Below are 27,718 nucleotides of genomic sequence, written 5' to 3' on the forward strand. Positions count from 1 at the left end.
AGAACAGCTGAAACAAACCATTTAGGTCCAGAGTGTGTTTTTACACAGTAAGGATTGGGATTCACTCCTCTATTGTTTACCGGCAGATTTTATTGTTCATTTCCAGGAACCATATGCTCTTACTGTATCGAACGCTGCAGAAGCCCAGTCTCACCGACAATGGATAATGGTCGTGTCTGCTGCCTTAATCTTAGCGCTGTATGCATTTCTTGTCCAAAATGCATCAAAATGAAAGACCACTGTTTCCATCTGGGTTGGTCTCCTCCCATATTAAAACAAAGAACAGAGGCAAATATTTCATCTCTGCTGTCAGCGCCAACGTCTCCTGCCATGATGCGTGGCAGATTATTGAAAAATGATTTCTCATGCGCCTGTCACAGGCTTGTCCCGTTATTTATTTTCTCAGTGAATCACTAAATGAACATTTAGCCACCTGATATCAGTCCATTACTTAGTTTTATAGATTATCATTTTAATATGAAAGAAAGCAATTACAATGATTATGAGATAAATTAATGGCAGTCCATAAAGTGCTGGCTACTCTTCTCTCTCATTTAAAGAATAAAGCAAATCCCGGGCCATCAAATGAAAACGATCCAAATACAAAAGCACTTACTGGCATTTTATCAAAATAAATGACAAGAGTGTCCCTGAAATATCTGACCAAGGTGGAAAACCATGATTGAAAAAGCAGCAACTTTTTGGAGTACAATATTTCTTTTCAGTTTAATGATAACTGAAAGTGAACACAAGGATAAAAATATTAATTCAATCATAATAAATGTTTTTTGCAGCTCATTTTTATAAACTGGAACATCATATGTACCCAAGATTTAAAAACAAGAAAAGAAAACAACTCTAATTTAACCTTGATTTAAAAAGGTAAAAACATGAGCTACATTTCCATAAATTGATTTACATTCTACAACTACCAAATGCACAAAGCCCAACAAAAAAAAGTGTACATGTACACTTTACTTTATCCCAAAACCGCAGTTTTGGGATTACCGTAACACAGACACTAATTTGAATGCCTGTATGAAGTTAATAACTTATCTTATTATCTATTTGTCTTTTATACAGTTTTATGAGCCTATCCCAGCTGATGACAGGCGATGGCAGGACTCACTTTGGACGGGTCACTAGTCCAGCATAGGAAGAATACAGATAGTCAGACAATCAGAGAGACACAACTCATAATTACCAAAGAAATCAAACGCATGCTTTTAGAGGAAACTGGAGTACGCAGAGAAAACTCACGCATGCACAGGTAGAAAGTGCAAACTCCACACAGAAAGGCCCTCGATCCCAACCTGGGCTTGAAACAGGAGCATTTATGACAAAGTGATTTATTTAAAAAAATAAATAAATAATAATAATTATTATTTTGTGAAAAAACGAACAAAAAAACAAAAAACAATGATATTTATGAGGCAGTGGCCTGGATGTTAAAGACACAGACTCGAGATCGGAGATTTGAATTGCACAGCTGACAGGCCGTGAGTCTCTGAGCGAGGCTTTGGACCCCTACCAGCTCCCCACAGTGTACAATCCCACTGCATCTAGTATGTGTAGTTACTGTTGACTATTCAAAAGGATTTAAATCATTCCTCTGGGGAAAAAAAAATAAGAATAAATCGATGCAGGCATGTTGATTTGATAAACCTAATTGAGACACAGACATGTATCTTCTTTATTAAATCAGTTATCCTATTTCTCATATATCCTCATTAGAGGAGTGCTACGTTACCATTTGGCCCTCTGGTAGAGAAGAGGACAGTTTTATGGTTTTCACAATGATCAAAGTCGCTCTTCCCTTCTTTTGAACAGTTAAACATCAACAACAAGTATTACAAATATGCATCAAACCTGACATTTTGTGACAGAAACTGTTTTCTCGAGCCATTACATTTGACCTCACACCCTGAGGCTCATTGGATTCACTCAACACTCAAGTCACCTGTGTACTTCTACAGCCTGTCAGAACAACACGACAACAACACTTTAAGCAAAAACCAGGTAGTGTGTGAAACGTGCTTATTAACATGCATCTTAATAATAAAAAAACCTTAAGAACCCACAGAGATCACACACACACACACAGACACGCACACAGCAGTTGGAAGAAGAGAGGGGCCACTCTATGTCTCGCCAGGTGCTCGTGCAAAAAAAAAAAAAAAGGTCGCTTGCAGTGCCATTTCCTCTTACACACAGGCAGGCCTGGCCCAAACACACTGGCACTTTGAGCTCATTACTGGCTATTCACATAATCCTTTCTCTGTGTCCTCTCTGTGAGGATACTAATTTCACAACAAGCCCATCCTCACAGTCCATTTGTTCAAAGATAGTGGTGGAGAGAGAGAAAAGGGACACGTGGTGTAGATTGAGACTAAAAGCTAGTCTTAACGGGGGGATACCGCCACAGTTTTCCCCTCTCTGAAATGAAAGACAATCGTGTAACTACCCTCCATTTTTCTCCATTTGCTGCTCACCAAATGTATTCGGAGGCATTATACTTTGCTGAAAGAGACCCGCTTTTTTTTTTCAATTCAATTTCAAGAACCAATTTTCCCCTATTATTGCCTTTAAGAGCGAGGCAGAAGGAGCAAGTCGTCGGCTTGTTTGTCATGTCCCTCTTTCCCCTCATCTCCTCCTGTTAGGTTATTGTACTACTTAGCAGATGTCTATCAGTGGTAGGAAATTAGCTCAAAACCAAAACCCTGTGACCCGTCATCCAGCTGCTCTCAAACAGCCTGTCTTGCTGAGGTCAATCCCTGTGAAGGTGCTGTAGAATGTGTGTGAAGCGCACACACCCGCTGCCCAACACGCTGCTCAAAAAAAAAAAAAAAAAAAACCCCACCTGCACTTCACTCACTCATCAAATCCACTCACAGGTCTCCTATTACACCAGTGGAAGGGATATCTCAAAAGCCAGGATGTCTATCGGCTCTTTCCCGTTCTGCTAACGCTGCTGCAGGGTTTGCAATGGGGGCGGAAGATCAGTCCCGAGAGATGAGGGAATAAGCTGGAATCAAGAGGCGGTGGGCTTGGCAGAGGGCTATTTCTTAGTTAAAAGGTTCTTAAACTGCAGAGGAGATCAGAGGAGATGGCTCCTCGCGCCCAAAGCTGTCTGCTCAGATAAGCATCCTGCCAAGTGTGCGGTGGAACAGGGTGGTCATGGGTGAATAAATGTAATGTGTGTGTTTTTTTTGAGCTACACATGTTTGAAGTCAAAGAAAGAGCGAGGCAGTTTGGTAGTCAGGACCGGGGCGTTTTGGAAAGAGAATGAGAAATACGAGTCAAAAAATAATCAGGAAATAAATCATGACATTGAACGTTTGGTCGGACTCAACCACCTACACACTGTTTTACTTCTGCAAAACCCCTGAACACTCTTTTTCAGCAGACAACATTTGACTTTCATGAATTTTGACTAATCAAATGAAGATCACGTTTTTAAGGAAATACTGCTTAGTGTCCTCAGAATAATATCAGAATGTTGATGGATGTAGGTCATGTCTGAATTGTGCAACTGAAACTGAAAATAATAGAGTTCATTTCACTGCCGTTTGTTGTCACCACAACCTTGCTATTTGCAAATGTAGAGCCAACACAAAGTCATGAGTGTTGAAATCTGAGAGTTTGGAGAAACATCACAACATAGTGCCATATCTAATTAAGAACAACAATACATAAAACTGAATTGTTAGCAAGGAAAGGTGGAAAGAATGTTGGGTTTTAGGTAGAAAAACAATCAATGTGCATCTATAAATAGAGGCTCTCCGATGAATCTCCCCTTTCCAGTGTTGAAGGAGCAGTGATTCAGGAGCCTGGCAGACAGCCCCCACAATGATCGAGGGCGGGGCTTCAGCCTAATTGAATGGTGACCCTGCCGGCTCACTATGGGACGCCCCATGCAGTGCTTTTAACAAGCTGCTGTGTCTCCCCTCTTAATAAGCCCAAACAAGTTAATCCAATCGACACACTCAAACCCTTTCTTTTTCTTTAACAAGGCACTGCCTCTGCCCCGTTAATCCCTGGCTCCCCCTTCTCCGTCACCATACCATCACATGAATGGAGGGAGAGTGAAAGGCTCCATTAGGGAGGACTGGCAGTGAACCCCTTTCGGCTTGGCACTTTCCCCACACCAGCACCAAATAATTTGCACTCATACTGTATATTCTAAACACCCACACACTAATGCTCACATGTGTCCGATATAAATCGGGTCTATTTAGACATGGCACACAATGAGAGGGTTATGTTTGGCGACCCTGATCTGCACACATACACCAAACAACAAAACCACACACACAAACAAAAATTCTGAGGGGACGTTTGCCGACAGGCACGCACTCCGGGACATAAAAAAGGCATTGTTAACAAACCCTCCCAGCTCCACAAACAAGAGCCACTGATTCCCTAACAATACAAGCCCCTGGATGCACTCACCCACCAGCTCTGCACAACCTCACCCCAGCACAATAAATAACCTGCACAACAAAAGGCCATTGTGTGTAAAAGCCCACAGTTTAGGCATTATTGCCATGATATACAGTGTTGGAATAACATATTGGCAGCAAAGTCTTACATATATATGATGCAGCATGTCATAGTTATGGAGGGTTTATACTGGCCTGTGTGCCATACAGTCATATTTATGAGAGGCTTCGGTGTAGAATATGAAGGGCATCTTGGCAAAAACACTCTGCTGTTAGCTTTTCATATTCCAGTCAGCTTCAATAGCTTCACCCATGGGATGAAGGGTGAGGAATGTCTAGCAGTCCAACAGCAGTGAGTCGTCTGTCATCTCTAATCAAAACACGCATGTCTAGACTAATGTCAACCCTATAATAGCAATGAGGACTAATTGACTTCACAGTCAACTGCTGCATCTTTGTGCTGGGCTCGGTTTCATTAATTAACGGCCTCATAAAGCAGTGAACTATCACATGGCAGCCAGACTCTAAACTTTAAAAATGCAGCAAGGCAGAGGTCCAAAAAAAAGGCAAATTTCCACCGACATCCCACTGTGCTTTGAAGTGTGCATATCAAGTTTAGGTCAATGTGTAATAAATATTGGGATGAGAACTGAACTGCAATCAGAACCAGGGGAGAAATTTAAGGTGGGCTCAAGTTACCGTTACAATTACTGTAAGAGGAAAAACAAAAGTCTGGTCACAGTTAGAACTGGTGTCTTTGTTGCAGTATTTGGTGGGATTGACCAAACGTTATGTGTCTTTACACACTGCTATTTTTAATAGCCTACTTTGAAAGGGGAGCGACTATGCGGCAGTTACAGTAAGCTCAGCTTGATCAGCCTGACCGTCACATCACCTGATCACATCAGTGGATTACTCAGCAGTTTAAGGACACTGTTCATAACCGAGTTAAGGAAGTTTCTGCTGTGACATAAGTGCAAAGTCAGAGGTAACAGTACCATTTATTAAACATTTCTTTAAATCTTAAGCAGAAAACTATTAGTAAAATTGATATCATCAAAAAACCCACTCAAAAATAAAACTATAAATGTCTTTCTTTACATTTATCTATATTATAAACTTGAGCTGTTAACATAAATTTAACAAACTAAACCCCCCAAGTCATAACAGAAAAATGCTGCAGTTGTATATTTTGAAATTGGATTGATAAAGCTGCCACCTAAGGTCTTACACACACTTATATCACACTGAGGAGAATTGACCCCTTTAGAAAAATCTGCCAATTTCCATCAGAGTATAACCAATACAATCTTATAACACGACTGAGACTCTGTGCTTCTCTCATGCAGGCAAGGGACTTTGAGCAATGAGAACGTGGCTTATGATTCTCAGACAAACCACAGGGGAAACTCTTCTTATTGCCTGAGTCTTTGTTGTATTGTTCTACAGGGTAGGAGCATCACTTGCTGTCTTCCATACAAACACCCCGTGAAAAAAGTAACAAGTGTGAGTTTCACATTGAGCTGTTGATCAGAGATACTCCCGAAAACAGCTCATCAGAAAACACCTGGTAAAGAGCATTAAAGCAGTTAGTGAATGAATGTATAAGTAACTAAAATGGACTGAACTGAAGTAATCACTTACAAACTACATAATACTCTAAAAACTGTAAAAACCAACAACTCTCCATGATTTTTGATGCAGATTCAGCTTCACTGGGAAATATTCACAAACATAAATCACACTGGGATTTATGTTTCCTCTGTGTACCCTCTTACACACCATTTGTAAAGCATTGTTGATGTTGCAAAATTTCTTATCCAAACGTGACACAATTCTTTATTGTCTCAGACAGGTCCATTCATAGCTTAACACAACAATAAAACAAGGGTTCCTTTTTTCCCCTCTACCCATGTGCTCCCCTGAATATTCAAACATTGTCTGTTTTTTTGTGTTTTGTTCATTGTTTGTCGTGCTGTCATTCCTCAGCCTGGCTCCTGAACTTCAAAGAAAGGCTTATGTCAATTTATGATGAAAACAGAAGAGCGAGGGAGGGAAGAAAGAGAGAGGGAAAAACCTTAATGCAAAATGGTCCAGCCCTGCCCCGAAATGTACGCTTATTAATGAGTGTTCAATAAATCAATATAAAATAATTAAATTCAAACAATGTGATTTTCTTCTTTCACTTGCTGAGACCTCACTCCAAACACCGATCTCTGCAGAACCTAAGGTGACCCCAATTCCCATGGTCCAAAGGACAACGTAGTCTTTCTCTGGAGGGTGTCTCAGATCCAATACTCAGTCATGCATAACATTAGTGTGTTGTGAAGCCCACAAGGCAATCAAATAGTGCACCGTAGAAATGTTGACACTGATCTCATTTGATGTATCTCAAGTGTGACAAAGCCATTTTTGCTCTGCTGGATATTAAGGACTAAAAAAGAGAGGATGACACAAGTGCTCTCAGCTAAGCTAGCTGGGAAAGGAAACAGGCTTTTTCTTTTTTTTTAAAACACACATTTCCTCCTCTCTGCACTTTCTGTCACTGAGACTCAGCAGCTTTTTCTTTTACTCCATAATGTTTGCCATCCAGCCGTTGTCATCTTTCTCCCTCTTGAAGCCGGACCTGGCCATGCCAGCAAAGGGAATCCAATTGGACAGAGTGGGAGGTGAGCCTGCGGTTGGTAATCACCTGCTGGCTAAAGGCACAGATGGCGCAAACATCAGCAAGATGTTGGTGCAGCAGCGATCCAAGAAGTCTCTCTGACAGGCTGACAGACAAATACAGAAATCTGAGAAACCCACAGCAAGCTGAGGAATTACCACATGCAGATTTGATGCAGAAACCTGGCAGGCTGGCAGTGAGTGAGCTACCTGAGGTGCAAAGAGTTATAGGATTGATCTCCATGCTGTTTTCACAGGCAAGGTGTTGGAGGTGTCGGGAGTCAGGGATCAAGGAAGGTGGAAAGTGGGCAGTTTTGTAATGATTTAAAACTACAGGCGCTTCCCATGAAAAATGCTACAAGAAATGGGTTCATGTTTTCAGCGGGTTGACGAGCCAGAGAAAGAATGGAGAGGCAAGGTCATTGAAGAGATAACAGCAAAGGCGTAGACCGATTATCTCCTCACTTCAAACAATTGCTGATACATTTTAATGCCAATGTAATTTATTTGAAAGACTAACTAGCTTTCTGTTTTAGGTTTCAGCACACTATTAAGGAGTACCCAGCTATCCCTGAGCTGCCATGACTCCTTGTGACACACTGGAGACCGCCACTTTAGAGCTTCATCAGGATCATTAGGTGATACACAATGGGGTTTACCTACAGCCATTTGCATCAGCACTAAACTATCACTAAAACTATGTGAAAAGCTGGTTGGCTTTTCTCTCTCAGCTCCAGATGAAGGAAGTTGGCCGGAGTCATTTCGTTTATTGATGTTGCTGGCAGAGATCTTTTTTATGGTAGTAGTCAAGGCTCACAACACATCAAACATATCAGAGTAAAAAGGCCCCGGAGACATCCCACTTCTTGAAGACTCCCCAGCAGATGAGCTCCTTCTGCTCTGCGTGTTACTGCTCAGTGCCTTGGTTTGTCCTTCACAAGAGACAGGTAACACTGCCAAGACCCAGTAATTAGTGCAGATGGAGACTGTAATACTGCTTCCCCTCCCTGCAGAAATGCCAAGGGAGGCAATCTATAAATTCCTGCATATTAATGCAATTTAAAAGCACTCCAGACACCTTGCTGGAGGCAGGTGATAAAAAAGGTGAAAGGCAGACTACCTGGCAAACAGCTGCTGCTGACATGTCAGTGACATCAGTCCTGTCTCAGCAACTTTCTGACCCAAAACCCCCAACTCACACCAAAATAACTTGATAATCGCTCTCCTTTCCTAAAAAACGCTCTCAGAATCCTGACCTTAGGCCTTTCAACTGGGTCTTTATCAATAATTAATCAGTAATCTAAAAACCCATTTTAGTTGGGTCATCTTTCTGCACCATTGTCCCCTGCTTCTCCTCTTCCTCCATCTATTTTTTCCTCTTTCTGTAAGATCTAGTTAGAGATTCCATTAGCATGAGAAAGCAGGCTGGTAATTGTCTTCACCCTACTGAGTGATCCCTGGATAGAGGATTAGGCTGAGAGAAAGCCCTATTTCAACTCTGAGCACAGATGCTGCCCAAAGCCACCCACTCCAGATTAGATTAGACTGCAGAGGGATGAAACCAACTGGTAACTTCAAGCAACATTAAACATAAAGCGTGGACAGGAGGTTGAATCCAAAACCTTTGTTCACCTTTCACTGTGTGCTGTGACCCTGTTTGTTTTCAATTTTTCCTCTTTTTTTGAGGGGAAATTTTGTTTTTAATCTACTAATATGCTTTTCTCTTTAAAAAAAAAAATAAAATAAAATAAAATAAAAAGAGGATGTGAAAGGGCAGCTTATTTCATCTCTCTCTCTCTGATATACACAGAGTATTTAGAGTTGAATCTCCCTAAATCATCCCCCAGGGCCACCCTGTCCGTCACTAATCTGCCCGCCTCCGCCCACTCATAAGGAGGTGTCACATTTCTGGCACTCCTCCATGGGATAAGCACTTCAAACACCAGAGCTTCTCCACTTGACCTTTCCACGGAGATGATCGATTAAGCTCATTGGATTTATTCCATAAACAGGCAACCATTACATCAAAAAAAGCAAGGAATTTACCTCTGAGGCAGAACTTCAAATCCATATAAGCTTCACGAGGATTCCAATTTTTATTGGCTTTTTCAAGCCACTTCTTGCAGCACATTAATAACCACAAAAGCTTTTCAGAGAGCAGTTAGGGTATCTGAATCACTGCCTTTCTCTACCTGTAATTATTGAAGCAAATCGCAATAACAACACAGTGAAATTCAACTGCTATCTGCACTCCATAAAACTGGTGATGCAGAAAAACTGTTTTGCTTGTTCTCCTGCAGAGGTAGGATATAGTGGAGAAGCGAGTGACTGAAAAGATGGTTCTGAAGCAGTAAACAGTGCAAATGTGGTTGCTTTGTTTCAACCACCACATATATTGTTTGAAGTCAAACAGAGCCGTCTTTGCTCTGCTTTTCACCTGTTCAGGAAGCTCAGTAATAAACCAAGGAGTACCGAGGCCAGTAAAAGGTCTGCTTCTTGCAGGCAGTGTAAGCCATTAAGTTACAACACTGCAAGCTTCCTGTTTTCATGCTTGAGCACCTTCAATGTGCTTTGAGCAAGGACAAGAAACAACAGTGAGGAAAAGCCAAGAAGAAGAGGAGCATTTCAGTTTTCAACCACAGCAACTCACACACCACTTCCAATCCCATGTGTGAATGTTAAAAGGAGAAATCTGAACCAAATTTCATTTCACCAGAAAAGTGGCGATCCTCCTCAAAGGAACCCAACTAGACTCCTCCTGTTAGTGATCACAGTGGCCAGCAGGCTTTGCTTTAGCTCTGAGGGACTACTGCTCCATGGTAATCATATCCTATTTGAATAATGAGGCAATACCGTCGCTCCTGCTGCCCATTCCCCCTGCATCCTTGACTGGAGTCTTTGATAGACACTAATTCTAGCTCCATCTATAAAACTCCTCTCATGCATTTTTAATAGAATCTATTACTTTAGGATTAAATTATAAAAGACTGTCCTCCTTAAATTTTTTAATAGTTTGCATAATTGGTATTAGGGCCTGAATGCGGACCATAAAAACCCAGTTTGCACAGGACTGAGCAGTAGAACACACAAAAATGACACACAAAGCCATACAACACTTTCAAATATAGGCCCACGTGTTCATACATGAGCATGTGGGCAAGGCCATTATAGCTTTGGTTTCACTGTAGGGGAGAAAGATGTTGTGGGAGCTCTGAGAGAAGAGGACAAAAAGGTCAGGGACCATGAAAGTTGCTTTTGGCTGCTGAGCTCAGGAAGGAGCCAGACACAAGAATAGTCACCTGATGGAAATAAGAGACATAAACCAGGTGTCTACGGACACCTGCTGCCACTGATGTAAACTGTGGCCACAGCGTTCACCACCAGGGCAAACAGCAAAAACTACTTAGCAGGTTTACAGCCTTCCTTTGTCCCCGCTGTCACGGATAAGTGTGTTCAGTCAACTTAAATGAAAATGTATTTCCCCTCACTGTTCACAGTTTCAGGGAGATCAGCCATGAGTTAAATGTCATCTGCACTCTGTCATTCTCCGCATCTCCATCTTGGCTCTTTCCAATAACAGACAGAGCATACAGGAGGGCAAATGTGTCTGAGGCATCTCCTTTAAACTAGAGCCCCCTTAGAAATCTATGCACGTCACCATCCCCCAAATTAGCACCGCAGGGACACCCTCCTCGCCGCCCCCGCCTGCTGGCGGCAGCTCTTTGGCATATCTATACCGGGGAAAATATTTCACACTGTATGAATTATTAAGTGTGGGGCCAGTGCTAAGCAGTGTGGAGATAGACCAGTTATTCACAGCTCTATTGGGACGGATGCGTTGGAAACCCAGGCCGCACGCCTATCAGATCGTTTGTCACGAGCGATAGACAATTTACAATGAGAGAATTTTTCAATTTATTCATTCTGCTGTCACTGCAGTTTTCTACCTCCACTCATTCCACTCAACAACCCCCCACACCAACGTTTAACTATGTCACAATTGGTGAGCGGCGGCTCCATGGCCAAACCAGGCATCGTCCTCTCTGTACGATACTGTTGCTTCCTGTGTCTTTTTTTAAGGCTACGATTTTGTGCCGTCTTGGCCTTTTATATTCTGTGTACTTTCTGATGTTTTTGAACTGCGTTGTGAAGTACTTTCTGGCTTTTTGTCTGTGAAAGGTGCTATATAAATAAATGTTACTTACTTGCTAAAGAAAGATGGTAGTGAAATGTATGAAAAGGACAGAAGTAGTAGGATTTGTCATTGATCTTTACGGGGGTAAACATGTGTTTGGGACATCCTGTGACAGCTCAGTCATCCAAATCTCACTGATGAAGCTGTGACTATAGCTCTGTGACAAAAGAAAACAGAAAGAATAGATTCTCTCTCTCTATAGGGTAAGGCTCCTGGCCAAGCAGGACCCCCCATTAAATGCAAACAAAGGAGAAAGGTTACTGAATTAAAGTTGATGTATTTACACTGTCAAAAGCAAGTCTAAGCAAAAGAAAGACAAAGCCTTATGGAAGTCTTGACATGATGAATTTGTACATCTATTTGGGATTTGTATTGCAAGAAAAAAGAATCAAGAAACTCAAAGAATTGCAATTGGATTTTTTGATGGGATTTTTAGTCAGGAGAAATAAAAGGATCCTAGAGGGCAGGATCTTGCTTATTTTCACTTTAGAGGAAATGCCAAATAACACCTCCCACGCAGACAGACAGAGGACCTCCGCAGAAATGTCTGGCAGACTGCAATTTCAACATTAATTACTGTAGGTGAACCAGTTGTCAAAACAGCCACAGATTTCATTTTTGTTCAGAAATACTATCTGTTAAAGAGGATGAACCACAAAATAGACCAGCCTCAAAAGCGCAAAGCTGCGCTCTGCCACCGCTTCAAGAGACAGGATCCAAATTCACGAGAGACAAAACACGAATAATGTTTTTCAAATGCTTTCTGTTTCACTCTAAGCTGAATATATAAGAGGAGTAGAAAATGACATCAGCAGCTTTGTAGCACTAAATGCTCATCGAGAGCAGTTTGACCTGTAAAGCAGTCCAGAGTGTTTCTCTGCATGTGATGCCCTTTGAAAGCCTGACGCAGACGGGTTGCAGTGAATAGGTCTTGATGTGAAAGGCAGAGATGTTAGATAAATGTCCTCGCAGCCAAGGCCTCTGCCCTCTTTCTCCTGATGATGCATTCTTATCCGCAAATACCCAACCCCCCCCCCCCCCCCACACACACACACACACAACTGAGGGCAGCATTTGTTTGGGGACAAGGTGACCCTGTTGCCTAGGGGCCTGTGAACAGGCACAATGAAGGCCTCTCATCCTACACACACCCAGCCGGCTGCGTCGGGCTGATGATGGGTGGAGGGGAGGAGGGTGGGTGTGTGAGGGGCATCACAACACCCATCTACTGCAGTTTTAAAACCCTATTCAGGAAGCCCCCTGAGATAGGTCCTTTCACACCCTGCACAGACGGAGCAAAATCCCCGCTTGTAACCCAGAGTCATGCAGTCAACAGATGGAGTGGCTATTGAGTGAAGGATTGCGCCGACAGAGGCGCCTCCCCATCCATCCCCACTGAAAACAATGGGGCAGCAGGTCAAGAGTGCTGTCTCTTGGAGGAGGGGTCAGGGAAGAGGGGCATGCTTTGACACAGTCCAGCTATGCAAGCACTTTGAAACCGGAGGAATTGAGAAAATCTTTTTTGGATGACGGGAAAGAGGGGAGGAGGCTCGTGGCTGCGAGCAAGGCGGTTGAGCTGGCTGCCGGTGATCAGACTCAGGTGGAAGGGGATTGTATGTGAATCTGGGACAGAAGTGTTTGTGTTTAACCTGCAAACAAGAACAAAAACACATCCCTGCGCACACACATTTGCATGTTCAGAGGAAACACAGACTCACAGTTTAACACACTTTTCCAGGACCAACTGTTAGTGAAATGCACTCTTTTTTTCTCTCACAAAAAGCCACCCATAAAGCACACAGAACGTCATTGTTGGTTGGAAAACAGTGCAATAATGCTATATAGACAAAAAGAGAAACCTTTATCACTGCAAAACAGTTAACGTTCCTTGAGGCCATTGAAAAAAAATCAAACACTGAGTATACAGTATTACAATGTTCGGCCACAGTTCTTTCTTCTTCTTAAAGTGCATAATCAAAAAGCAAATGCTTCATTTTAACTATGTCTTACTATTCAAACGCTCAGGATTTGCAAAGAAGCGTCAAGACTGAAGCCTATATGAACAGCGATGTTAATTTGTTCAGAAATTGGGAAGAATAGATTGATTTTGTTGTTTGTTTTCTTTTAAGAATAGAAGAGCAACGTTCAGCCAGAGAGAATAAACATCTATGAATAGCTACATCCTCAATTGCTCATATGTGCTTGTGTGCCTGACAACACAGAGATGATCACAAAGCAGTCGTAGGGAAATGTATATCCATTTCCACTGACCAGCAGTCTTGCTATCATGTGGTTCTGACCTGGGAGTCAATTAGTCATAGGTTGCACTGCTTCACTGTGTTTCCAGAGTGACGCCAGAGAGGAGACAAGGAGAGAATGCAATGATCCCATAACTTCAGCATGTTTATAAGGCATAAACACTCCTGCCACTGAAATGCCAAATACTGCTGCCACATGTTCCTTATCCTTGAAAGGTTTAGTTAATGGGGCTATTTTGCAAAGGAAGACACTCATTACAGAGCAGAGGGTGTCAGGAGCATTGCAGCAATTCTCCATTAACACCCACTTGACAAGAAAGTACAGAGACTCAAAAAAGACTTCCAACCACTCGGGAAATGTTCACAAATCACACCTAATTAAACACAAAGAGCCTAGTCCACAAAACCAGGGTGCAGAAAGCCTCATTCAAGACAGATGTGAGACTCACTCCTCTGGGTTGTAAGTAACATACATCGCAAGGACACCATTATTTCATTTACGTGTGTCTCCTTCAAACAAATTGTCAGCCAAGTATAGCGGCACAAAAGCTTGAACCGTTATTCTACCTTCTCTAGGTCACCTCACAATACATCAATGGATTGCCATTTCACAATATGTCGACGTTATGCTATTTGAACCCAGAATTGAAAAAAATAAAGCCTATTCCCACCAAGTTGATGGGGATCAATAAGTACACAGAGAGAGAAAATGGCCATAAACACAGAGGCTTTTATTCAGAGTGCCCTGATGCAGATGAAAGCACAGTATGCACCTGGCGAGCAAAGCTGAAAGCAGCAGAAGACAACAGAGCCCACGGAGTTATCAGGTGGGTCCAGAGAGTGCACGCTATAGTCAGGCCTCAACATCATCTATCGCCACTGCAGCTATTAGATTGCTAATAGTGTTGGTTTTAAGGAGGTTCAGCTTTTCTGCCACAATGAGACAGATCCAGCCCCAGTTGCCGGTTTTTCCTTTTCAGTGTGGTCTCACAAGGTCCTTTTGGTTTTCTGCAAACAATACTGCTGAGCTGTGGCCCTTATTTAAAAGATTAATAGGATGCTGTCTTGGCAGAGAAGCAATCAGTGAGGTTTCTGTGACAGCAGAAAATGTGTGAAAACAAGGCAAAGAGGAGAGACCATTGTCACGGTTACCAACTGGCTGCCGCAGCTCAATTGAGATAGCTGTGGCTTTCAAGCCCACCTGTCAATCACAGCCGCAAGCATCAATGGGGTAAATTTGAATGATAAAACGATAAGTCATGAGCAGGCGATTTTGCTGTCATCGGGACAGGGGCTGTTTGAGAGTTACTCACTATGGGTGCAGAGATTTTACCACAGCCATATGGAATTTGGTTTTGCATCAAGTTGCAGGCTTCACCCCTCAATCATGACAGAATGTGTAATCACCAAATGTCTTCCTCTCAATCCCTGTTACAATTGGCAGCACAGTGCTGCCACTAGAGATGGGGGAACAAAATGGAAAGCTGACTAAAAGACAAGCTTTAAGTGACACTTAATTTGAGATACCCAGCCATTCTCTCAGCTCCAGTAAACAGGATCCATCAAACTTCGCCCACAGCCTGTATGACTCTGCAGCTGTCTGTGGGGAGAAGCACAGTATGCCTGAGAGGCCCACAGTTATCACGAGGACTGATAAAGAAATCAAATCCTCCACTAGTTCCAAAAACATCCTAGAGGAGGTATATGACTGATCCATACACATTCAGAGTGCAAATCTTCACCTCAACTTAGTTTCCAGCGACAATTGAAGCACTTCCTTCTATAAAGAGGCACATCGGGGGTGCTCAGTAGTTTCATGGCTGACATGCATACCACATAGTTGAAACGTCCATGGTCCTACTACTGACCTGTGATGTACATGTTTCCCTCCACACTGTGTCTCTTCTGCCCTCTAATGAAGTGAAACTTGTTTGAAATGTAATCTCTTATATTTGTGGCAGATCTAATGACAGCCTCAGAGAAGCTGACAGAGCGGGAGGAAAACCCAAGTGAGCTGGTGAAGAAGTGAGAGAAAAACACTAAACAGCTGCTTTTTCCCTGCTTCCCTTTGCTCATCCCAGGAGAGAGTCCCATGCGATCTTCCTGATCCTAGTTTGTGGCTGACAGAGGGGACCGCAGCTCTGCTCAACTCCCCGCTCACATGCCCCCCCCCCCCCCCCCACCTGGCTCACCGTCACTCCGCTGCGAGGAGGAAGAGGCAAAGGGAGGGGAAGCAGTGGAGGGGAGGGGGGGGGGGGGCTACATCAAGGAGAGACTTTCCCAGTGGGTTCTCGTCAGTTCCAGGCCATTGCACCTTGCTCGCTGGGATTTTGTTTACACACACGTGCACGCACACATGCACGTACGTCTCCATGCAGAGGCAGATGACTATTAATGGATACAATAATGCAATGTGGTTTTTCAGCTGCGCAGTCGCTTGTTTTGTTTTTAAGAACTGTCAGAATGTTGAAGTTGGTGACAAAATATAACAATTTGATGCCTGGCAGAGCCAATTTAAGTGGCACAGGAGCAGATAACATTCAATCAAGACTCAGTGATACGGTTGATGTGGTCAGTGGTAATGCGTAGCCAAAAGGCCTGACACACTTCCACGGTCTTTGGGGACAAGAAGGGAATGGCGGGCTGCCCTTGTGCGTTCAGTCTGTGCAGATGTTGCCTTGGAGAGCGACTGACTAGCTGGCTGCTGTGACAGCTGGACAGCTGTTCCTATATGCGTAGCCACAGAAGCATGCCTCTGAGATGTGTGTGTGTGTGTATGTGTGTGTGTGTGTGGGGTTGGGGGGGGGGGGGGGGGGGGGGCAGTGATGTATGTTTAGTTTATCTGTATGAAGTTCCCAGGACATGCAAAGCTGTCAACTTCAGCAGTGGTGCATAAGCACTGATAAAGAAAGATGGCGTTGAAAATGATACGGAAAGAGAGCACAGATGGGCCAATATCCGAAGCGGCTGACGCTCTTCAAAGAAGCTCCAACAAGAAAGTGAATATTTTTGTAAATGGTAATTATAATGTCTATCCAAAAAGTCAAAACATTTAATGTGATCCAAAAGGTCTGTTTTAGTAGCCATGATGTTTTATCATCATAAACAAGTAAAAGTTTAATCTGATCTTCACAGAGAATTTTAAACACATTTTTCACTCTTTCATAAAAGGGAAAAGGGGAAAAAAAAAAAAAACATTTTCAAAAGCAGTGGGGATAATTGGCTAAACATTAAAACGACTCTGGACTTTGTGCCAGCATCAGTGGCTGCTGGTGATGAAAGGAAGTTTAAATTGGGGTCATGTTCAGATATTGTACCTTTATTCTGCTACTTAAAAACACAGTTACCTACAATTACACAGACCTGCAAGAGAACACTGCAGTTTTCACTTAATGCGTTTCAGATTTGTTTCCTGATTGAGAAGTTGGAAAAAAAAAAGAAGAGAGGGACGGTTGTAAAAGAGCTGAAGCGCTGAAAACACTCAGCAGTATTAAATGTTGTCACCTGCTGAATAAACACGCAGCAAATCATGAATTAAACAGCTTGGATTGATTCCAGTCACTTCTGCCAAAACTCAAATTTGTCCTAAGCAGGTTGGGCTATTCATTATGCCACAAAAGGTCAGCAATTTGTTCAACTCAATAAAAATGTTAATAAAACTAAGAGCTCACAAGAAGCAGCACTTATAGCCTCTGGTCGCCCATCAAAAACCATGAATATGAGAATGTGTGTGTTTGTGCTAGTACATCTAAGTGCAGTGTTGCTGCTCCAGCATTACTTGGGTCAAAGGTTGCACAACCGCAGCTATCCGGTAGGAAATATAGTATTGGCCAGGTTGCAATCCCGGTCAAACTCCACCGCCACATATATGCATCTGCTGACAAGTACACACATATACACACACACACACTACTGTATTCCACAAAAAGCAAGACTTGATAAGTTGCCACAGAAATCTGTAATTTCGGCTCACACCCCTATCCGACTCTGCTGAATAAATGAAAAGCCCCATTACAATTTTACATTAATTCTTTTAAATGAAAAAGTGAGTGTGGATGCAACTCTGAAAAGACTTGGGGGTGGGTCATTGCTAAGCAACCAGTCATTATCCTCCATAGTGGAGCGAGGTGACCAGCCATCCGTCTAATGCCGGTGGTTCGCCTGGCTCCTGTGCAACACACGCACACGCACACGCACGCACGCCTCCCTTCTTGCCTTTGCCTCTCTCTCTCACTCTTCCTCCCTCCCTCACTCTCACTCTCTCTCTGCCATCTCCCCGTCCGAATACAAACAGAGATAAAGAACGCTGCAATCGCTCTTGACACACAAATAGGTTAACACAATAAAGCCGGCTTTGCCTGGCTCACTCGAGGGAGGAAAGCAATTCCAGCAGCAGGCAGGAGGTAATAAAACAGGGTTGGGAGTGTGTGTGTGTATGTGCGTGTGTGTTTCTTTCAATGTGTGCGTCCATACATGTCCTCATGTCAATGTTCCTATGTTTTTGTACGTGAGGAGAAGCAGGCAACCAGAAGCTCTTTGGCCTCAGGGTCTAATATCCTAAGGATTTTCAACTCCTTCTTGACACAAATAATAACATTGGAGAAAATGACGGAAATTCCAGGACCCTCCTCCATTTAGATTAAGGAAAAAGTAGCTTTACATTTACAATATAGCTGGCCTGCATTAGCCATATCCAAACCCATAAACATGTCCTGTGGGTCATGTGCCTTCTCTATTGTAAATGGTCTCGAGCTTGGTTAAAATTCAACAAGTAAATTGAATGAGTTTTATCTGAGCAAGCCTCGGCTTACGCTCCCTGATGCAGCTGCCAGGCCTGGCAATAAATGATAAAAATCTCCAGAGTTTTATTAAATCGTGTTGTATTCACACTGAACTCAGGAAAATGGTGAGGTGGCTTCTGCAATTACAGCCCAGACCAGACAACATTGTTTTCTCCAGTCAGTGGAAATTTCATTACCTTACAGCAACCGCCTCAGAATTGGGTAATAGCCTCTTTTTGTCACAGACACAAACCGTCTGTGGGAGGTGTGACACCCCATAACCGTTATCCATTTGCAACAATGTGCATCGAGCCCGTCACAGTCCGGATGCTGGTCAGCATAATGTGTACCGTTACTCAGTGATATGGAGGAAGTGAATGGACAAAACAGCGGTCAATAGCTAATTCCTGAAATGACTGTAGTATAATCAAAAGCATTGATACATGCAGCTGACGCATCTCTCGCCGGGCTACACATGCCCTCTTCTCTCAAAAGTCAATAAATAGAGAAAGGACTAGCACATTTACCCATGGAGAGAGTGAACTGTAAAGAAACCCTAATTAAAGCCTCTGGAAAAGTTGCACACATTTAGGTCATTCAGGACAGCCATTTGTAAGCTTCAATCAATGTCCCCACCTTTACCGGCAATGTCTTCAACCAGGTAATCAAACAGCAGAAATGTAAAGTGGTGGCCATTGTCAACAGGGAATAAATTACCAAAGCATGAAGGGAAAACATTTTATCTGTCTGATGTATTTCCTGCTTCTGCAGAAAGCTACAAAGCCCAAGGGAGAGCAGTCAACCAAAATGCAGAGAGATGGAGATTAGGATGATGTGCGGTTCCTTGTTCCATTAAAGTTTGATCTTCCTCAATAGCCGAGGAGAATCAGATATCTCCCATTCAAGATTAAAGTACACCAGCATAGAGGGGGAGATTAATCAAAGGCCTGCATGAGATAAAAACAGCCTTGCTTCTGGCATGGAAAACAGTGGCAATAAAGAGTTCAGCTGATAATGTGAAACATGGCGAGGCACAATGGCAAATCAAACAGCATGTACGGGCCTCCAAAACAAATCAAAGCAGCGCCTAACACTGCGATACAGTGGCTGAAGGAGTACAGCGGGGGCTGATCTGATAGTAACCAGGGCCTTCATTTTATTACTGGTTAAGGTTGTAGAGGGCACACGGAGGATTTTCCCATGTTGCTCTCTGTCGCCAGGCTTTCGTTCCCTCTCCTCCTCTTCTCCTTGAGATCAATGGCGCTGGGGTGATTTCACAGCAGCCTGCACTGTCACCCAGAACAAATCAATGTGACCATGAGGAAGGCAAGAGCGGCATTGTTTTTAAGAAGAGCAAATTCGCTGTTGGAGAGCTTGTCAGATTTGCTTTATTCTCTTTCTTCCCCCAAGAACTCTTTGGAAGGAGCATGCCTAACCTCACTTTTCTGGCTGGATTATGCAGCATGCAACGTGTAACACTCAGGGCACTACTGAAGTACTCATTAACCACATTCGAGCTGCACAGTTCCTGTTGATTACATTTTGCATGTGCCAGAGCATTTTCACACAGAAAAAGTGGACTAGCTGCTACTAACCTTTCCAAATGAAAGACTATACATTAACCTCAAGGCCTGGCGAGACGTGACTTCCATTCAGCCTGACAGGGGGACGAGAGGGAGGAGGTCAGAGGATCATTGCTGTCTGTCATGCACTAAGTGGCTGCAGATAACCCTGATGAGGAGCTGCCAAGGTCTCATGAGCGGGGAAGTAGTCAGGTAAACCTTTGACTACCATTAAATACCAATTTACCAACATGCTGGAGAAGTGTTGCACACTCACTAACTAATGTACCGCTCATCAGAAAATCTGCAGGAGTGCATGTATGCAATCGCACACTCTGAAATGCTAATGCATATCATCAGGAGGGAAAAAACAGCACTGTATTAAAATTGTGAACCATTTACAGCAACATCTCAAGCTAGTGTACATAAACCTCTCTTTTTTTTCCAATAATGTGTGTTTTACAAAAAAAAAAAAAGCATTAAAGGGTATAACAAGAGTCTTAATCTGCTGTCAAGCATTTATAAAATGAAATATCAAGCAGTGGGACTGAATTAAATTCTAAAAAGTCTGTATCTTAAACAGGTTTGTCTTTATTATGTATAATTCATAAAATGTGGAAAACTGGGAAACCATATATGGCCTGAGAGAACCCTGAATTATCTAGAGGCCTGCATTTTAATATTTCACCACCACAGACCAGAGGGAAAATGACAGCTACTTTTCTGATTTTGTTAGAGCAGGTAATGACTGGAGGTCAATCATTCAGAGCTAAAATAGTTACAGTCCAAGCCTGCAGTTTGATAGATATCAGTCACTACCTAACAAGACAACAATCTCAAAAAGAATATGCAATGCAGCGCCATGTGTAAACACCTAATGTTGCGTACACGGACAGAACAATTCCCATAGTGCTGCCAATCAAATAACATCAATACCAGCATATTCTTTGCAAACTGAGACTCGCTTTCACCTCTGTTCATTCAAACAGACTGGCTGAGGATTTGTTTGTTCCTCTACAGTCATCTGCATGTATTGCTCTTGTTTTATGTTCTTTTTATGCACTGCAACCACATCCCTGGTACTGATGTGCAAGACAAATCTAGTTACAGGGACAACAGAGTTGATTTCAAATCATGTAAAATTACAAAGTACAAGAAAGGGCACATCTCCTTTGCTTGGTTGCACATGAAAAGTGTTAAAACAGGAACGGTTATAGACTTTTTCTGATATGAAACACTTTGATCAGGTACTTAATGAGCTGCAGCTGACGTGGCTTTGAGAGAAAACATTCACAGTCCTTTAAGTGTCCAGTGATGTTTCCAGGCAAGAGGCTTAGTGCTTTTCTATGATATCAGCTCGTGAAGAAATCCTGTCTATTCTTTTCCCTGACAGAAGTATTATTTTCATCTACAGTATGATATTCTAAAAATGAGTGTCCGGACAATGAGTTGGTTTGGTAACATCTAAAAAGCTGCTCCTACACGCACACACATACATGCGCACAGGCACGCACGCACGCACACTTTTAGTCATCTTAAGTGCCAAAATGGGTTTTGCTGCCTCCGGGTAGGTGTTGAGACAATAAAACCATGCAGGGATTAAAAAAGATTAATACACAGCGCAGGAAATTAAACTTCAGCGACTTTAACGATATTCATGAGTGGAGCTCACTTATTCACTCGAGGCAGGCACTTTAATAAGCAAAGAATACAGTAAGGAGCCAAAAAGCTATCAATCAATCAAACTGATATGCAATTTGAGATGCAAATTGATCAAATGTCAGGATTTTCTGAGCATATTATTTTTGTTAATGGGGTGTCAAAAATGTTCTCCACCTCTCAAATATTAGCAGCTTAAATTAGTACAGCAGGTTCAATTTTACAAATTAAATTCGGGTGTTCTTAATTTCGGAAGTAAGTAAATGTGAGGAAGAAACTGTTGGCAAGTACAGCTTTTGAAGGACATTATAAAGATATGTTTGCTTCCCAGAAAGTGGCAACATGTTTTTTTATGAAATAATAATGACAATAAAATGGTAATAAAATAAGAATAATAATGAAATGTACAGCGCAACGGTAAATGTGGTGAAGCTGAGAAGAAAAGAGTGAGTAAAGACTCGACTTGACAGTCGAAGAATGATACAAAAAAGAAAGCTCTCAGACCAAGCAAAAAATAAAAATAAAGCATAAAGAGGCAAAACAGGAACTACAAACTCCAAAAGGTAATTCAGTGACCTAGATATTAAAGCTTTTGTGCCATTCCCATTCTCCCCCTGCCTTGTCCAACCATCATGTTGAGTTAAGGCAAGCATTATGCTGGGAAGACTATTTGTTTAGGTGAGGAGCAGCCGCAGAGCTAATATGAGCACAATTTGCTCAGCAGGTCATAGGCACAGAGTGGAGGAAGTAAATGAGGCAGTTCTGCCCCCTCGGGTGCAGCTCCTGCCTCATACATCACTGGATGTTTTATTCAATACAGCCAGGAAGGCTCTATGGCAGGTGCCCTGACTGTGGGGGCGCCTGCCCTGCTGTAGGGGCCCATATTACATTCTGCAAGCTGCCTATCTGCGGGGCTGCTGGAGAGGGAATGACTGGAGCCAGTGAGAAAGATAAATTCTGAGGATGCTTGAAGTCTAATGATAAAACATACTGTGTGCAGCTTTTGCACTGCACAGTCAGCATAATGTGGAGACTCATTTATGTGCAATGTGAGCAATGAAGTTAAATATTGCAAAGCAACCTCAGCAACCCATAAGGCTCAAAGTTCACAGCAGTTGAACAGCTAAAACTTTATCAGCCCACATTCATATTCATGTGGATTCCACTTATTCAGAGAAAATAAGAATATTTTGGCTGCATTCGAGGTTTTGGTTGGGGGTGGGGGGGGGGGGGGGCAATGACAAATTGTACCCAGACCACAATGCAGCACACACACACATACACAAAACAAAAGTCAAGCACAAAAGTTTTACGCACATGTCTCCAAGACTTTTATGAGTTCCCAGATAAAAGCCCATCTCGCTATACAGGTACACTATAAAACAGATTGTGCATCATTAACACTCCAGGGTGAAAAATCACTAATTGCAGCAGACACTATAGTTACCCTCCCCACACGCAGTGACGCACGGAGGCGTACAGATGAGAAATTCGCACCTTTTGCCTCTTGAGACACAACTCTTCTCGTGCCACACACCCCTGTCTGCGTTGCCTGCGGTGCATTGCCCTCAACAATACACTTTAATTGCTACCTATATTTGAAAAGACCAATATTCCACATCAAAGCAGTTCCTAAAGCAATTCAGCGGCGGCTGTCTCACAAGTCCGTTTCTTTCTTTCTTTTCTTTTTTTTTTTAAACCATACTTTTATTGTCGGTAACGTACGAAAACAAATTGTTTGAATATGAAATATCGATGAATGAGCACCAACCTTGCAGTTAAAAAAGAAAAAAAAAAAAAAACCTTTTCAGGAAATTCATTAATTGCATTAACATTGATGCACCGAGGCTCCGACGTAATTAACTGGTTACAGAGAATCAACCCGGAACATTCAGAATCTGTGAGACTCAGCAGATAATATGGGAAATATATATTTACCATAAATTGCTCCGTAGTGCAGACTAGAACTCCATGCAGATTGTAGCATTCACTGAGCAATCTGTCTCACACTGCTGCGGTCCAAATTAAAAAGGATTCATTCTGTTTCCCCAAAAAAATCCAGCTGCTGCTTTTGTCGACGTCAAATGTTGATTAAGTTTATCCTCGTCTTCCAATGGTATGCAAATATACCGGTAACCCTGCAAATTAGATTCCACACTCTAGCCTCTAGCATGTAAAGTTAATAAGCTTTGCCTTTTTTTCTCGACTCGGCTGCCAATTTTTTTTAGTCGAGGGCAAAAGCGCAGGTCGGCAATTTCAGGAGCGTCCTCGGAAGGATTGCGCACCAAAGTGCGCTGAGGGTTTTCAGCGTTTAGCCTCCGAAACAAAGTGATGGATCCTAGTTCTTCCTCCTCTCGCTTGAAGATATATCTCCAGAATAACACAACTCTTATTGGAAAGGCTGGGTGGCTGAACAGCTACACGGTAATTCCAAAATCCCCGCTGTTACGCATGGGTTTAAAGTGGTGCGCCCGCTCACTACCGGCGACCTGACGGGAAATGTAAATGTTATTATTATTATTTAGGCAATACAGTGTGAGATACCCTGAAAGGAACGCGGACAGGGCCAAAATAGCTGCCTGAAATATCCTAAACTGATGCGACGCGATGTAAAATCCCGGTGAGAAGCAGGCTCTGTTCCGTCCGTCACTTTCTCGCTGGTGTCGGCAGCCTCTCCGCGGTGTCTTTGCCTCCCGATTCAGATTCAAAATTTCCAGCTGAGATTGTGGAGTAACGCCGAGAGCAAAGCTCCGAGAAGCCCTCTTTGGTATATCAACCAAATACGAAGTGTTTGGGTCTGGATGAAGAGCTAGCCACTCCGGGCAGCTCCGGGACGCGGTCCTGCCCTTCTGCCGAGCTGCCGAGACTGACAATAACCCGGAACGCTGCAGACTGTCAGGCTGCGAGGACCGCCCACCGACCAATCACCGAGCGGGGGGAATAGAAACATTCCCACGGGTCAGCCAATCATCGGTAATTGTGGACTGTTACCATAGAGATGCTCGGCGTCTACGCGTCTGAAACCACGTTGTTTATTGCAGAAAAAGAAGGGGAGAAAAAAAATTCATTTAAATTGTCATGGCAGAATGCAGATAAAGCGCTTTAATCACTCTTTTATCCATTATAGTCGTTTTGGGGTTTGTTTGTTGTTGTTTTGTTTTGTTTTGTGTTGTTGTTGTTGTTGTTGTTTTGGGGGGGAGGGGTCTTTTTAAGGGACTACCTGGACTCGAACCTGTGGCCCTTGAGAAGTGCCCAAAGAACTTGAATCCACTGTTTAGGAATTGGCAACTTGAAAATGCTATTTAACTTAATTGTTTTGAAACTCCCCCTGGAAACATTTTCCACACAGCTAATAAGCCCTGTAATAACTATTTTATAAAAATCTAAACTTTGTCTGCTGTTAGATCAACATGGACAAAGACATTAACTATATGACATCATCTGATAAGATGAACGCTTCATCTTATCAGATCCTTTTTATCAAATAATTTTCATCTTTCATATCCAGGCAGTGTAGGCTGTGTTTACCGACTGCCTCAAATGTTCCGAAAACATATTTCATGAAGACAAACTTCAAAGTGTGTGACATATCTGTGGCTGTCTACTTAACTTTGCAGTTTTCCGTCACTGACACCTTCAGCTTATATGAGTCAAGAAACCTCGCAAAACACCTGTTTTTTCTGCAAAATGTCATTACAACAATAAGGAAATGGACAGTTTATTTTGACAAAGGCCCTTAGTATTCCACTTTTTCTTGCCAGTGCACACAGACCCTGGAACACACAAAGGCAGTACAAGCAATCACACATCATGGACTCTCATAATAAGCTGACGCTGGGAAGTGGGTGATGCAGCACTCAGCTTATGCCAGTGCTGATAAGAGCCTGAAAGTATTACCTCGGTCTGGCAGCCCGCTCCAAGAAATCCATCCTGAGCCAGGTCATCAATTCTGCCCTATCTGATTGCTCACCAATCCCTGGCAGCTCCATGTCGCTGTCCTGGCTTCTGCCTTTGAAATTTCTCTATGACTTGCACTTTCATGCTAGTTCTTTCACAGAAAAGCAGGTATGTACTGTATATACACACGAGGGCCTTTATGTGGTCTCACACCAACATGGCAAACAATGAAACAGAGAAAAAAAAATAAATGCTTCCAGAGAGTTAAAATCTCACAAACAATGGAAGGCCTGACTTTGTCAATGGCTTAAATGTATTAAATTCAATCACACATTCTTTTTATTGCTGCAGTGGCCTATATGGCATACATTACACCCCGCGGAGTTCAATCATATCACCTACACTGAGTGACTGCATAGTCAATCAAACAGATGAACAATTAATTGAAAATACTCGACCAGAGTTGTGTTGCGCTCCTGTGAGGCATCCAGGCAAGCAGGCAGGCAGGCAAATAAGCCATTTGATTAGCTGATAAGCAGATGACTCAACAAACATTCAAGGCATGTTTACTGTGGTTTGATTAGAGTACGCCCAATACGCAGAAGATTGGACACAAATACGTTGTGAAAACACTCAGCTGTTCCAATCCCCAAGGCAGCATGAGGGCACATAAAAACAATGAATTATTTATGGGGGAGACTAGTGAAATATCACAGTGGATAATTTTCTGTGGGCTATATTAAATGTAGTTTTCAAAATTATATGTCTGGGTCTGAGCCTTTCCCAGGAATCATTTCCAATGACAGGATCCAGAGCCTAGAGATTGGATATGAAATCCAATTGGATATTCCGCTTGCCAAGAAACCTTTGAGCATTTAGTTGAAACACCAAAAGCAAAGGTTATTTACATGCTAATTGGGCTTCCTTCTTGCTCAGTAAATATGATCAAAGGACATTTGCTTTGTCTCTCTTTTAGGCATTAGCTCTGGTTCAATATGAAAGACCTCACAATCAAGGCCAGCTTTTTGCGCCTCTCATCTAAAAGAGGGTTCACAGCAAATCCAGGTTCAGCTCCAGTAAAAAAAAATCACTGCAGCATCTGCTTGAATGGGGCACCTCATAAATAAAGCTCTTGTACGCTCCATCCAGAGCTAACATTAGTGTCTGTCTCCGAGCTGAAAGCCTTACGCTGTTACAATTTGTTCCTGAAAGTGAACTCAGTTTAATTGAGCAAAGTTCAAGACTCCACAAACAGCAAAGTAACAGAAAAAAAATCGATGGCAGCAGAGGCATGGAAAAAAGAGATAGCATTGATTTATCTGCCATTGATTCACCAGGATCGCTGCATTGTGCCCTGCGGGTGAAATGCACGCTGTCTGCCAACTGATGGGGATGAATTTGAAAAGGTGTCAAGTGGTTAGAGGACACAGAGGTGGAGGATGAGATCGCGGGCAAGGGAGAGAGAGTAGACTGAAGTGGGAGCAAGGGCAAAAAGTATCAAACAGAAGAGGGCGGAAGAAGAAGAAGAAAGGTTTGATAAGAGGGGATAATGTTGCAGGGATGACACACCGCGATGCCGGGTGGAGTCTCCATGGTGTTCAGAGAGGTATCTGACAGAAGCGAGAGGAAATCAACATGAAAGCAAGAAACTGCATGGATGAGCAAAAACACTGGAGTTCACGACTGCCAAGACACTTGTTAAATCCCAAATTGCTCTGCCCCTCTCACAATAGTAATATTTTAAATCACAGCAACACATCTGATCCCCAATTTAACTGGTATAAACCTCGGAGGGAGTCACGCAACAATTGCGCGTGTGTGTGTGTGTGTGTGTGTGTGTGTGTGTGTGTGTGTGTGTGTGTGTGTGTGTGTGTGTGTGTGTGTGTGTGTGTGTGTGTGTGTGTGTGTGTGTATCAAACCACACAGTTTCAAGTGCTCGACAAGACAAGCATCTTTTGCAATATTTCAAGTCTCAGCAATTGGCAAATACATGCGTCCTGGGAGACTTCATACTGACAGCCATATGTTGTTGAGAAGAGGGAAAGCCAGGACAGAGATCAGAGGCCAGAGCAGCCGCACAGACCCAGATGGAGCAGCGTAACTCCTGAACTTTAGTATCCTTACAACATCCCCTTGCCTCCTCTGTGGATGCTGGCAATCTCAGTGAAACAAAAAGAGAACTATGTGACCCCTCGCTTGTGCTGCAACCTTCAAAAACTGTTGGTGGGGTATGTTAGCAAAAACAACAAAAAATAATTTT

The 27,718-nt window shown here is 42.8% G+C and overlaps 1 protein-coding gene across 1 annotated transcript in view; it reads right to left on the bottom strand.

Moving 5' to 3' along the window:
• Nucleotides 1–25,550, bottom strand: part of fam222aa (family with sequence similarity 222 member Aa) — a gene marked incomplete at its 5' end in the record, with an annotated part of 46,286 nt that extends 20,736 nt beyond the window's left edge. The window contains 1 exon segment of the mRNA XM_080466497.1: nt 25,459–25,550. Coding sequence (XP_080322623.1) covers nt 25,459–25,550 — 92 coding nt within the window.
• Between the last annotated feature and the right edge of the window lie 2,168 nt (nt 25,551–27,718).

The sequence above is a fragment of the Lipophrys pholis genome (genome assembly GCF_963383615.2).
Source record: "Lipophrys pholis genome assembly, chromosome: 7".
Lineage (NCBI taxonomy): Eukaryota > Metazoa > Chordata > Actinopteri > Blenniiformes > Blenniidae > Lipophrys > Lipophrys pholis.